This window comes from Trichechus manatus, unplaced genomic scaffold (genome assembly GCF_000243295.1).
Source record: "Trichechus manatus latirostris isolate Lorelei unplaced genomic scaffold, TriManLat1.0 scaffold00153, whole genome shotgun sequence".
Lineage (NCBI taxonomy): Eukaryota > Metazoa > Chordata > Mammalia > Sirenia > Trichechidae > Trichechus > Trichechus manatus.
Window position 1 is genome coordinate 6,591,777 of NW_004444089.1, and position 15,024 is coordinate 6,606,800.

General features: G+C 45.3%; 1 protein-coding gene across 1 annotated transcript in view; it reads left to right on the top strand.

Moving 5' to 3' along the window:
• The window catches only part of NBEA (neurobeachin), a 685,423-nt gene that overhangs the window by 669,848 nt on the left and 551 nt on the right, over window positions 1–15,024 (top strand). Inside the window, exons 53-55 of the mRNA XM_023740363.1 lie at window positions 8,173–8,274; window positions 11,271–11,467; window positions 12,703–12,854. Coding sequence (XP_023596131.1) covers window positions 8,173–8,274; window positions 11,271–11,467; window positions 12,703–12,854 — 451 coding nt within the window. The remainder of the gene's footprint in view (window positions 1–8,172; window positions 8,275–11,270; window positions 11,468–12,702; window positions 12,855–15,024) is intronic.

Genomic DNA, 15,024 nt, shown 5'->3' on the forward strand with positions numbered 1-15,024 from the left:
AGCATCCATAAAATGCCTAGCTTTCCATCTTGGGTACAAATTAATGTTTATGTAAAAACTAGTTTCAGCTTTTTACCATGTGAACAGTCACAATATTTAAAAAACAAAACAAAACTCAGATTTAGTATTTGAGTACTTAGTATTTGATTGACCTGACTGATTCACGACTCTGTGTCTGCTCAGACAGCCAGCCTGGTAGTGTGTGTGTGCGTGGCCAGGGCAGCCACACGTACCGGCCAGTACACTCTTTTTAAGGCAGTTACAACAGAAACTGATCAACTGCCACGTCAGTGACCCAAAGACATAGTCCTTGCCGTCAGAAAACTCACAATACAAAAGAGAGGAATTTTTTTCTGTTCTAGTTTAATCTACTCTAGCTGCCATTTCACAGATCAGAGAATCGGGCTGTATGTGTTTTCCATCTCATAGTGCATTGCTCCCCAACACCAAAAAGCTCGTTATGTCTAAACTCGTATGAAAGTGTGTGACCCAAATGCCCTTCGGTTTTGAAGGTTGTGTCTGTTAACCAGCGCTGGCCGGGGAAATCCTGGCGTGAAACATAACATCCCAGTAGCTGTTGTAGTTCAGGGATCGGTCTTGGTACCTACACTGAATTTCTCTGTGTGCCAGAATCAGACTTGTTCATCAGTGACAGCGTCATGAACTGATACGATCTGTTTATTAACCTTATGTGCACATCACTGACATTTTCCCAAGGTAAATCCAAGTGGCTTTAATATGTCTGTTTCTTTTGCACTGTCGTTATTTCTAATGGGCATTAGTGTCACGGAGAATAAAGAAGCAATGCTTGTAGATTTGTCGGTGGGTACCGGAAGAGTCGGTGGTTTCATTGTGTTGGGTAGATTGTTGTCACTAATTTAGCCGTCTCAGAAATCTGGAATAGACTTTTCTAATCGTCTCTGCAGCTTTAATGAATTGGCCAAAATGACAATGAAAGTTTGTAAACAGATTATTGTAAAGGGAGTCTCAGACCCTAGAAGAAATAAGCAAAAGCTACCCGGCCCAGGTTACAGTCAATTTATATTTGTTTTATTAATATATTCCCTAATGCCTCTGTTCCTTGTTACTCTTTCAAATGTGTGACTTTGAACGTAGGAAATGATCTTGGAGGTTTTGAGCTGGTCTCTAACTAGATAACAGAATTGCGGAGATGTGAAGGACAGATGCTGTCATCAGAGGCAGACTTTTACACAAATTCCGAAACTAATTTGGAAGTGATAAAAATTAATTTGCACACTCTAATTGGGTGCAGCCTCCCGCGTGAAAGGAGGGGCGCCAGGCAGGCACCCTGTACTAAGAGCTCACTGTCTGTCAGGTGGGTCTCTCGGACTTGGCCGCGGATCCTCTGGGGCCTCTCTGGGCAATATATCACAAGTCGTCTCTGCCTGTGTGTGCTTTGAAAGGATCAACGCTGCTCCTACTGGATCCCTAGAGTCCAAAATTCCATTGATCTTAGGACTTGACTTTTCTCATGACGTGCTGTAGCTTCCAAAAGATAGTCACATGAGGCCTGGCTAGCGTTGTGTCTCTTCAGTGGGCACTTGACATACACTGGGATCTCGGCTCCAAACCCAGTCTGCTTGTGAACTTTGTGATTGTAATGTTTACACGTGAGTAGACAGGGTGGTCTGTAGAACGCTTGATACATAACACATGAAAGGTTTACAATCATAGCATGATGAAGCTTTGAAAGGATTTCCTGTTTGTCTTTTCAAATCAAGTCTACACCTCCTCACTGAGTAGCATGTGTAAGGCACAGTTATTATGCTTTCCTGCCCTACTTTCTAAAAACAGGTCTGTTAGCTCAGGTACAGGCATTATGCAGAGGATGAAGCAGGAGCCGCTTGCAGGGGGACTCCAGCTGTGCATACCTCCTTCTCTGAACGCCCATTGTGTGCAGGCAGCCGGGACACTGACCCTCCTGCCAGCTACAACCTGTCACTGCACATCTGCCAAGTCGCCTGCCTGTCTTTGTGCCCAGTCTTCTTTGAAAAGGACTGTCTCCGTGCTGGTCTGTAACCACCACTAGCCAGCGCGTCACAGAGGTGCAAGCATGGACAAGGAATTGCTCATATACACATATGCATACGTATCAGATGGGTTTGCCTTGCTTCTGAGACCAACGAGTCTTTTCCAGGGTTTAGTTAATGTTAGCGGGAGAAAGACGTGGCAGCCTGCTTCCATAAAGATCACAGCCTTGGAAACCCTACGGGGCAGTTTACTCTGTCCTGTAGGGTTGCTATGAGTCAGAATTGACTCGACGGCCATGGGTTTGGCTTGGTTTTGGTTAACTTAATGTTAAGCCGTCTTTGTGATGATTGTCAGAGGAAGCATAGTTACGTGGGTAGTGATTCTTGTCTCCCAGGCTTTCTGAGGGCTACAGGACAAATGTGCAGTGTACAGCCCCTCTCCAGACCTGCTCAGCAAGAGACCCTCAGCCCCTGCTCTCCCTCAGCCTGGCATTAGGAGACCTTATAGAGCATGTGACCGAGAAGAGGCTGGCTTGCGGTTCAGGCTCTGCTTCTTTCCCATTTACGGTACTGCGTCTCTGGCCTGGGTCAGAAGCAGCACAGAAAACCAGGGAGTGACTAATATGGCCCCATCCCGGAGCTTCAGATCACAGCGGGGTCTCTGGGCACCATGGAGACCCCTAACTCCTAGGGAAAGGCAGCTGGATTGAGCTGTAGGGTTGTTTGTCATAGATGATGGTAGAATGTGATGCGGATGATCTCGATCCAGATTCCGGACTTACAGGGAGAGATGCCTCCAACCCACAGTGCTCAGAGAAGGCGGGCAGGCTCAGCAGAACTTTGGGCGAGTGGACACGGGTGCATACCTGCCTGCTCTTCATCTCTGAGCGCTCTACGAGTACGTCACAGAACAAAACCGTGGCATGGGTAGATCTGACACACTCCAACCCACGACACGTTTTGATGCGGGTTCCCCTGTGACCTGTAGAAACGGTGGGCCCGGGGCACGGTTGGTACCTGCATCCCAGCTCTGCGGCCACCCCGCATGTGCTGGTGACAGAGACTGGATGAGGGCCCCTGGCTGACACTGCTGCTCTGAGCTACCCTTGCACATGTCTAAATGACATTGTTAAATTAATCTTGAAGTCAGAGTGGTAATGGAACTACTGCACCTTTGGGTTGAATCTCTTTTCTGGAATTTTCAGTAAAAAATCCATCCCATTTTTTCATAAGTATAAACACTAATGGAGATCTCTTCTGTAGTGATTGGATTTTCTTCAGTGCTGAAAGATGGTAGGTGCATCTGCAGGCCATGTCACTGAGGGTGGACCCTCTGCCCTCAGAAGGCCCGTACCGATGAGCCCAGGTCTCTGTCAGGTCCTCCGTCAGGAGGACCAGCCCCTGCGCGTGAGGAGGCCCAAGAAGGATTAAAACAATGCACACCACGGGGGGCCTTGACTGTTCGTTTCTCAGAAACCCGTAGACCTTCTCACTGAAGAGCTCCGGGTCAGTTCTACATGAGGAGCAACACGCCATACTTATGTATTTTCTTCATCGTCCATTTTGAAAATATTGAAATGACTGTTGATAAAAATGAGAAGGCATCTGTGTATTACAAGCCTTTTATGCTGGAGTTTCCAGTTGCTGGCCCATATAGAATCTCAACCTTGGAGAAGTTTGTTCTTCATCTTTCATAGTGATTTCATCAGGTAGCAAGCTTGTCAGCAAGGGAACGAGGGGCACGGGGGTGAGGGGTATGGGGGTGAGGAGGGAACAAGGGGCGCAGGGGTGAGGGGCACGGGGGTGAGGAGGGGAAGAGGGGCACGGGGATGAGGAGGGGACGAGGGGCCCAGGGGAGTGGCTCACCTGCACCCCCTCTGCTCCGGCCCTTTGACTGGCCCCACATCCATCAAGTATGATGTGACAGTGACAGAATAGTCCCAAGGTTCTGAGTGATTGCTGGGGTGTGCAACGTCTGTCAGGCAATGAAGTAAAATCTAGGCCATGTGCTTCCCCTGCTGCAGGCTCCCCAACTCAGACAGCCCCGAGGGGTATTGTGTTTTCTCTTCTCCAGCTCAGACAGGGAAAGCACTAAACATCACCCCGAACAGTTCCACAGTTTATGCAGGAGATCTGGAGAAATTGTAATACAAAATAAAACATCTTACACTCCCTAAATCAGATAGAGGTTTTAGAAAAAATGATTTCATAATGGAAAACATTCATTTTTACATTGTACACAAAAACCAAAAACCAAACCCACGGCCGTGGAGTTGATTCTGAGTCATAGTGACTCTGTGGGACAGAGCAGAACTGCCCCATAGGGTTTTCTAGGCTGCAGTCTTTACAGAAGCAGACTGCCACGTCTTCCTCCTTCAGAGCAGCTGGTGGGTTCCAACCACTGACCTTTCAGTTAGCAGCCGAGCGTTTAACCATTGTGCCACCAGAGCTCCTTGTTGTACACATAAGGAGTATTGTTAATATTTTTGCCCGTTTTTCTTAGGATTCTCTGCAGTAGAACTAGATTTCTTTTTCCTGTAGCACATAAGGTAAAGGTTTCTGAAAACTCTTTAATTTGGGTTTTACTTGAAATAAATTTTATCAAATGTATAATTTCAGGGTTTTTCAGTATGCCAATCCAAGACCAAATAACCACTTAGAAAAATTAAGGATGATGTTACACATAAAATGTTAGCAATACTTACTCTTCTTCTCACGAGGGGACCCAGGGAATGTTGAAGTACTGTTCTGTAATGATACACCTATGTTTCAGACAGATTCAGAACTGCCAAGATGTATGAACGGTTACTCGACCGATGCTCAAAACAGGTTCTAGCAACATAGAGAGATTTAGAAGCAGATGATGAGCTAACGTGGGCTGCTGGCTTCTCCCCCACTCCACCTAAGAGACGTTTACACACAGGCTAGAAGCTGACGGGTCTGAGAACGCTCACACGAAACAGAAACCCGCGGAAGCAGCGGAAGGTTGAGTCTTGAGGCGGATGTGGCAGACCAGAGGGAGAGAACGTTGGAGGTCTTGCTGGGAAAGCATCTCAGTCATGCACTTTTGGCCCCCAGTTTACCTGGGGCTGTTTGTTGTCTGGTAGAACAAATGGTTAAGCTATCAGCTGCTAACCAAAAGGCCACTAGTTAGAACCCCCCAGACCTGGCTATCAGCTCCCTTAAAGATGACAGCCTAGGAAACCCTGTGGAGCGGTCCAGTTTGTCATGGGGTCACTGTGAATCTCCAGGGCACACAACAGGACAAATGTTGACCCGTCAGGAGGCTCCTGGAGGCAAGAGAATCTGCAAACCTGCGAATGTTCACTCTGCTCCACCCCTCCCTCCACAACCTGAGACCCAGGGGATTTCAGCCCAGGAAGCCAAAAAACCCACTACCTTCGAGGTGATTCCAACTCATAGCGACCCTGTAGGACAGAGTAGAACTGCCCCATAGGGTTTCCTAGGCTGTAATTTTTATGGAAGCAAACTGCCACAGTTTTCTCCCGGGAGCAGCTGGTGGATTCGGATTTGAACCACTGACCTTTTGGTTAGCAGCCAGACACTTCAACCACTGCGCCACCAGATCTCCTATCCCAGGAGACAGCTGTGGGAAAAGAGCAGAGCCCAGACGGGAAGGGTCCAGGGTGGTTCTCTGAGAGACAAGATGGCGGGATGTGTCAGCCCTCCCGGCATGTGAGGGGGGAAGAAGGCCAGCCTGCACGGAACTCGGCCCTGCAATGGAAAGGCCGCCAACTGAACAGCCTGTGCCAGGGGCAGCGGAACACACAGAAAAGAGAAGTGCGGAGTTTTACAAGTAAGACATAGTAAGTGTTCTCCAAGATGTAAGAGAAGGGACAGTAAAGACACTGGTAGTGTTCTAGATTTCTTAAGCTGGGTCGTGAGGGCAAGGGAATTAATTTTATTTATTCTTTTAATTTTAACGTGTATGCTAAAAAATTTTTTTATGTAATTTGTGTTTTTAAAGAAAGAAAATTCTAAAAACAAAGCTGTGTGGAGGCTGACAACTTGAACTTGTGAACTTGGAGGAAAAAAATGTGTCTACAACAGCATCCCTCACACTTGAGTAATACACTCACCCCTTTTAAAGAGGGGTTCCTAGGAATGTAGCTCCTGGACCTAGTTCAAGAAACGCTGACTTAATCAGCTCATCTTGATTTTTAAATTTCCATAGCAAAGAATTAGCAAAACACAGATTTTGACAGCAAGGAGAGTTTTGAATCTTTATCATTGGTTAAAAAAAAATTAGAGTACCATCAAAATTAAAATTTAAAATTTTTCATAGAACTTTCTCATCTTCAAGAAAATATCCATTGCTCCCAGGGTACGTAGATCCCACTTTGAGAAACACCACTCTAGAAGAAAAAATTCAAGGCTTCCGAGAGGTGCAATTTCAAGGACAAGTTACAGCCTGTGCCCCTCTCAAGGCAGAAAAGTAACAATTAATGAAACCGACACTTTAAAATGAAATAATGAGATACAGATGACACGAAGGCGGATTTATAGACGATACTTGCTCTTTGCTGTGTAAAGTCGATATTGTAGACTCGGTGAAATCATACATTCAGGATAAACAGATGTCATATAATACGACTCTGCTATAATTGTTTAAAATATTTAAAGAGAAATGGGAGCATATAGGGAAGGTAAGACAGACATGAACAAGTATTAAAAAGAAGAACCAAATGGAAATAGTGGGCATTAAAAGACACTCAGTAAATATTTACTGACTCTAGTTGAGTGACCCAGGTCCAAATTATATTGTTAATGAATGTTCCGTGTCCTTCTTTCTGACTGCCTGGCCTTCAGCAGAGCCTTTCGGGTCTCTCACGGGGCCCCCCCGTAGGCCGAGACTGACATTGTATCCAGTCTATCAGAGGAGCCACTCTCGAAGCCCAAGTTGCCCACGCCACTTACCTTCCAGACTCCTCCCTGACTTCTCTTGTTCCTTCTCCCACACTTCTGCACCCCAAGGCTCTGAGAAATCCTGCATTTCCACCCACAATGACGTCTCCAAACAGCTCTCAACTTTGCTGACTGTTTTCACACTGCTTTGCAGCTTGCTCAGCGAGCGCCCTGATTTTTCCTGTCCTCATACAGGTTTTGATCCCGGCTGTGTCTTGCACCTGTGTTTCTTCTCACGGTTGTCAGGGCATTGCTTAGGCTCTCCAGTGGCACGCCTGGGAAGACCACGGCTGCTCAATGGATTCTGAGCAGCTCCACAGAGGGCCTTATACCTTCCTGCTCCCATTCTGAGCCAGTCCCTGTCACTGACAAGGCACCCGCTTGATCCCATTCTTGCCACAGAATGTCATGCAGCTGGACTCTTAGCTAGGTCTGCGCTTATGAAGTGGAAAATTAAGATAATCATAACTTCTTTCCTTTATTACTCTCTCCCCACAACAGCCTTTTTGTTTTGTTTTATTTTGTTTTGGAGATTTTTTGGTAACACCGTAAAATGAGTAAGAGCATAAATTTCAGAATTAGGTAGCTCTGAGTTCAATTTGAGGAGCCCTGGTGGCAAAGTTGTTAAGGACTTGGCTGCTAGCCAAAAGCTCGGTGGTTTGAACCCACCAGTCACTCTGCTGGAGAAAGATGTGGCAGTCTGCTTCTGTAGACTGCAGCTTTGGAGACCCTATGGGGCAGTTCTACTCTGTCCTATAGGGTCGCTATGGGTCTGAATCAATTCGATGGCAATGGATTTGGTTTGGGCTTTTGGGGGGTTCAATTCCAACACTTATATGAACATAGGCAAGTTGAATAACCTCGCAGAGCTTTGGGTTTCTGGCTATAAAGTAGGGATAATGACAGTACCTACCTCATAGGAACGTGGTCATAATTACATGAGATAACGCCTGTAAACGTCTTGGCAGCCTCGACGTCTGTCCCAAAGCAATAATAAGGCAAAGAATGGCCATCAGCACTGTCAGAATGCTCTAGGAGCATCACCTCCGTTAACCTACCCAGTCGTCTAAAGAGCTTACCTACTTGGTGCTGTTGTGATCTCCATCTTGTGGATGAGGAAACAGGCCCAGACGTGAGCAACAATAGTCACGCAGCTAGCAGATGTCCTTAAAGGATATTGACGACTGTTATTTACAATGTTTGATTCAGTGGTGGCACTGGTTTGTAGTGACTTGATGCTGCTGTTTTTTTATAGGTGACTACCCTGCGCCAAGAGCAGTCCTCACGGGTCATGACCACGAAGTTGTCTGTGTTTCTGTCTGTGCAGAACTGGGACTCGTCATCAGTGGTGCTAAAGGTCAGAATTCATTTCTTTCATTTTAGATCTTTAAAAAATGTACCATTAAGGTACAACGATTGATCTCTATTCACCTGTAGCAACAGAGGCAGAAGTCAGGAATAGGAGGAGGAAATGGAATGTGTGGCTAATTGCCTCCGTGAACAACTGCCCCCTTTAACATGAGACCAGAAGAACTGGATGGTGCCTGGCTACCATTACTGAATATTTTGATCAAAGATTCCATAGAAGAATCTTGATCAAAAGGAGGAAAATGCAGAACACAATTTCAAATTCTCATGGATTTTAGACTTTCTGGAGCCATGGAGGCTGGATGAACCTCTGAAACTATTGCCCTGAGATAATCTTTAAACCTTAAACCAAAATTATCCCCTGGAGTCATCTTAAAACCAAACCACAGTCTAACTTAGCTAGTAAAAAATGTCTGCCTTGAGCATTGTGCTCTCTTAAGAACTATCTATGCAGAGTCAAATTGACAACAGCTACTCAGAACGTGAGATGGGAAGCTTAGGAGACAGCAAGTTTATGTTAATGGGGAAGGAACAACTCAGAAAAGGAGGGTGGGAATGGTTGTACAACTCGACGAATATAATCAATGTCACTGAATTGTACATGTAGAGACTGTTGCATTGGTGTATTCTCAACAACATCAACAAAATAAATAAAATTGGGGGGGAAACGTACATTTCTCTCTCGAGCTAACCATGATTTGTAATTCCTTCTCTTAGAAGGCTCTCCATAGACAAATGCAATCCCTAGGTTCTTTGCAGCTGTTCCGTTTTATCATTAGAATTTACTAGTAACTAACAGGAAATATGTATAAAATTTTATGTGGTATTTTGTAGTCGTTCTGGCCAGAACCCCGGTAAATTAAATTGCAGTACATCCATCTGATGCAGACATTAAAAATAACATCTTAAAAGACAAGCAGAAAATACCCATGATGCAGTGGGGTTGCTCAGTAGGTAGGACTGTGATCCGTCTCCATGAGCCCCTTCCTTTTCCTGGGATGGGGGCTGTGTAGAGGCTGGTGGGAAAGGAAACTGGACTCCTAAGCTTCTTCTGACTCTTTGTGGATGAAGCTTAGTTTCGAGAAGAGTCAGGAAACCTGGGTTTTGATTTGGGTCAGATATCAGTTCTCTGTAAGGAGCCCTGGTGGTACAACAGTTAGACACTCAGCTGCTAACCAAAAGGTTGGCAGTTCAAACCCACCCAGCCGCTCCACGGGAGATAGGTCTGGCAGTCTGCTCCCATAAAGATCACAGCCTAGGAACCCCTATGGAGCAGTTCTACTTTGTCAAATGGGGTCACTATAAGTTGGAACCGACTTGACAGCATCCAACAAGAACCACTTCTCCGCAGGGAGGTGTGAGGCAGGAAGGGGCGGAATGGCCCAGTGGAAAGGGAAGGGTAACCAGTGTGGGGGAGTGTGGTGAGGGCAGAGCAGGAGAGGAGCTGGGCGGGAGCGTGGTGAAGGCAGAGCCGTGAGAGCTGAGGGCGCTGCGGGGCCCCTCACAGGCTTTGCAGTTCTCATTTCAGGGTGAGTACAGCGGGAGACACTGAAGTGCTGCGAGCAAAGGGATGGTGATTAGATTTGGGTTTTAAGAGCTCGTTCTGGCTGCTTTAGGGAGAACCCGCACAGTGTCTGAAGGCAGGGACTGTGGTTTTTTGTCTTAGTATCTAAGAATACGTAACCAAAGACGGACACAGGGGGACTTCCAGTGTCTTTTAACTAAAAAAAAAAAAGAAAGGCAACAAAATAATGTTATTCTATCTGTAAATCTAAAACAAAAAGAAAAGCAAACTAAAAGACGCAGGCATAGGGGAAAAATTAATTTTCTGTAAGTGGTGATACTACAGGTGATTCCTTTTTTTCTGTATTTCCTATAATGCGCATCGATCACCTCAGTCTTCAGGGAAAAAAATTCGGTATAGCTATATAATATCACAATGTAAAATACCTAATTTTTTTTCCTGATGACTGAGGTAATAAATGTGCATTATAGGTAATACAGAAAAAGAAAAAAAAATCACCTGTAGTATCACCACTTACAGAAATTAAAAGCTCGGCTGCTAACCGAAAGGTCAACAGTTCAAAACCACCAGCCGCTCCTTGGAAACCCTGTGGGACAGTTCTCCTCTGCCCTGTAGGGCCGCTGTGAGTCAGAGTCCACTCGGTGGCAACAGGTTTGGGTTTGGTTTATAATATCACTTGTCTTGTCTATTAAAATCAATTGACCGAAAAAAGAAAATGTAAATTTATCCTGTTTCTTTTTTACCATGTAATACTAAATTGTATTAACCTATTTTTCTAAATACGATTTTTTAAAATATTTAAATTCTAAATAAATTTTTAAATAATTTAATCTATTATTTTTGACTAGTAATTGTTTGCTTTATGAATATCACTACAAGGAAACAAAAGGTAATTGGTACAAAAGAAGTCAGTCTCACACTACTCTTGCATTCCTCCTGCACCGTTCATGTCTTTAAAAAACAAAAAGGGGTTCTGTATTCTAAATTAGCTGGTTAATTTTCTTGTTTTTGCCTTTCACATTTTATGTACAGAGTGAAAAACGGGTAGAACTCGTTATGTATTAACAGTAGTGTGTTTATGTGGCCCAGTGTTAACTGACAACTCGTTTGATAATTCGCCCAAACCTTACAAGAAGATTTTCTAAAAAACACAGTGAGAGAAGATTTCTGGGGTTTGTAGTCGTTTATCGTCACCTAATCTGGGAACTGTGTTCTTCTGTGACCAATGTTTTCTGCTGAAGGAGGAGACCGCTTTCTTACCCAGATCAGCAGTCTGGCGTGTGTGTTGCCAGGTGCTCTGAGCGGGTGCTGTTTAAGCAGAACATCAGTGCTGGGGACTGGCTGGCAAACCTCTTCTTTCCTGTCTTCCTTCAGTAGTCTGAGAGTGCACACAGGTAAGGTTTGTGGGTTTGTGAGAGCTGAGATGTGATTTCTCGTCGCTCTGTCACCCCCTCCTGCAGAAGGCCCCTGCCTTGTCCACACCATCACTGGAGACTTGCTGAGAGCGCTTGAAGGACCGGAAAACTGCTTGTTCCCACGTCTGATCTCTGTCTCCAGTGAAGGCCACTGTATCATATACTACGAGCGAGGCCGCTTCAATAACTTCAGCATTAACGGGAAGCTTCTGGCTCAAATGGAGATCAGTGATTCCACACGGGTAAATCTGCATGTCCAGTGCTAAATAGGGGCTGCAACCAAGCGGTTAAAGATTTAGCTGTTTTACATCAAGTGATTTATGGTAGAATTCCTCCAGTATCCCGATAAATGTGTACTGGCTTAAAAAGCACATATGTTCCAAACAATGTGGTACATGCATACAATGGAATACTGCTCAGCCAGAAAGAGAAGGACGGCCTCATACGTGCCACAGAACGGGTGAACCTTGAAAACATTATGTTGAGTGGAAGAAGTCACTCACAAGTGGACAGATAGGTATGGCCCCACTTCAGTGAAATATCTAGTATAGGCAAGTGTACAGAGACCGGCGTTTCCCAGTGGCTACCAGGCAAGGGAGGGAGGAAGGAGGACGCAGGGCCTGGGGGATGCTGAGCTTCTGTTAAGGGTGATGGTATAATTTGGGAATGGATAAGGTGTTAGTTGAGCAACATGATCAACGTAATTAATGCCACTGAACTTTACATGTGAAGATGGTTGAAATGTCAAAGTTTTCTTACATATATATTTACCACAACAAAAATACATATGCAAAAAACGCATATAAATTCATGTAGATTGATACTTTGAATGAACCTAAAGTTCATCTGATCTAAGTAATTAACTCAGTGAATTACAGTTTAGAGGTGATAGTGGTCAGTCCCTTAAGGAGATTGGTTTTAACTCCTTTTACAAATCATTGTTTCAGCCCAGTGACCTCACAACATGAAAAGTCAGTTTGTTGTCAAAGAACCTTGTCTTTAGAACCCTAGACAGAAATGAAACATACTCAATTGCCCTTCATTCCCGCGTGAATTATAATTGCCGGTCCATCATTATTAAAAGCTATTTTGAAATATGCTTCTATTTGCTCAAAAAGCCTCAGCATTAATAATATTCAGGACTTAACAAAACATCATGTTACTTAATTCTCAAGTTACTCTTGGATTAGGTGGATAATATTCTCTTTGGGACGTCAATTATTTTTAGCTTAATTTGGTTTTAATAAGATCCTTTGCACCTGTAAGAGCCTTGATGCATTCCAGCTTGGGAATTCTGCGGGTTGCATTGTAGCAATGTGGCCAGTCGCTGGGAGTAGACCAGCTGTGAGGAAACGTGTGAGAAAGAGTCCATAAGGAACTGTACGGGGTGCTTCTGAGGAGGGTGCTCCTGAGGAGGGTGCTCTGGCCGCTTGGGAAACCCCGAGGGATGTGGTTGGCTTTCTGTCCTCTCCTGAAGGCCATCCTCTTGAGCAGCGACGGGCAGAACCTGGTGACGGGCGGGGACAATGGCGTGGTGGAGGTCTGGCAGGCCTGTGACTTCAAGCAGCTGTACATCTACCCCGGATGTGACGCTGGCATCAGAGCCATGGACTTGTCCCACGACCAGAGGTGAGCACGTCGGGGAGGGACTGACCCCCAGAACGCTGGCACGTGTGGCATGTATCTGTGGAGGAGATCCGCGTCCAGGTGGAAGGCGGCTAGTGCAGAGAAGGGTAAACTGAGGACAGAGTGAGGACTAGAGGTGGCTCTGGTGAGAGGGAAGCAGAGGACGGACAGAGGAAAACAGTTACGGCACATCCAGGCACACTGTAGGGGCCCAAAGTACAGAACGTGTCCCCACGGGCTTCTCTGAGCCCAGGTCCTCACCTCGTCCTGGGCAGGTGGCCCCGGGTTTCCAGGGGACAGGGAAGCTGGTCCTTCCCCAGCAGGGTGGGGGCAGCTCGAGGCTCTCGTCCTCCTAGCGAACACCAGCAGGTGCTGAGCGCGGCCACGGCTGGCTTCTGGTTTAGAAGGTGCGAGGCACTCGCTCACTGCTTGACATCATTCCCCCCTTTTCTTATCCCCCGTTTCTGTTTATGTTGCTTTGTTGTTTTTTTACGTGTTCCTGTCCGACACCTGAATCCCTTCTGGAAAGGGTTGATATGAACGTCGGTCAATACGGTTTCTCATTGTTCTTCATTTTGCGAGAGAGAGAATTATCTTATTTCCTAAAATTCAACTTTGGGTTCATTATAAAGTGAAAAGACTATAGGAACATAAAGTCTAAAGCTTCAAAATTGTAAAAATAAACTAAAACTATATAATTTTAACATGGCGTGTAATTTATCATTTTTTCCTATATATTTAACAGAAATAAGAAAAGCTTGGTAACCAACCTTTTTAAGCTATAGACAATATTCCTTGCAGGAGTAAGGAATTTGTAAATATTGTAAATATTAAGACATGCAATAAATTTAACAAAGCATCTTCACAACCGAGTAGAATGATTCTGAAGTCACTAAAAACAACGTGATTTAGTTTAGTTTGGGAGAAGGTGTGTTTAGTCTGAGGGAAGACTTTTCTGTTTTTGGTTTTGTTTTTGCACAGACTGTTTGCAAAGAGAGTTTAAACAGGTTAATATTGGTAGACTATCCACAGTGCTGCTGTCCAGAGTTGTGAATAAATGAGGATAGTTTATTGTGTAATTATTTGTATAAAAAACCTGTTGCCATCGAGTCGATACCGACTCGTAGAGACCCTATCATTTTAGAAACACCCAGGTGTATCTTTGTGTGTACATGTATATTCGTATATACCTGGGTGTTTCTAAAATGATTGAAATAATCTGTGTTCTTAAATAGTTTAAATGCTGCCCGATATGCTGATCTGTTCATGTATTCATTTTGCAAACATTTGCTGTCACCGATAGGTTCAGTGCTATGCAGAGTACGGAGGATACGTGAAAAGATTACTGACCTCAAAACCAAAAAACTAAAAACTCAGACCCAGCGCTGTCAAGTCCCTTCTGACCCATGGCGACCCCATGTGTTACAGAGTAGAACTACTTTATAGAGTTTTGTTGGCTGCAGTCTTTACAGGAGCAGATTGCCAGGCCTTTCTTTTGTGGTGCTGCTGGGTGGGTTCGAACTGCCAACCTTTAGGTCAATAGATTAGCAAATGTTTTGCACCACCAGGGAGCTTACTGATCTCAGAGCGCTCAAAGATTCACAATGCAGCAGCTGTAGGTGAGGGAAGCAGGAACAGAGCAGCAGAAGGAGGCAGAGATTGGCTCTTCCTGAGGCGCGAGGAGAGTGGGAAAGGCCTCCCGCCTACCCGTTCGCCAGGTGTGGGGAGAAGGGTGGAGGCGCATGAGCAAGGTCAGTCATGCCAGGGCTCCGGAGAGCCGAGTGGGGAAAGATATGATTCAGATTTCTGTTTCCAGTTAATCTCATCCTTAGCGTCCATTCTTTTTGTTGTTTGACCGCGTACCTGATACTTTGGAGCAGTACTGCATGCTTCTAAACGGATATACATTTCAGGGGGATTCACGCTCAAAAGTGTTCATCTGATGAGGTATCTGATCAGAAGTAAAGCAACCACTGGTGTGGACAAAATTGCCTCAGGAGAGCCTGTGGAGTAAGGATTCCGGGGGGCGCAGTGACCAGAGGAGACTAAGGAAAGAAATGTCAGAGATGGGAAGGAAGGCGGGAACCCTCAGAGAGCCAGGAGAAGAGGGGTGTTCCCAAGGAGGAGGTGGACAGGCATAGGATGATGCTGAGAGGCGGCCGGGTGCTGGTGA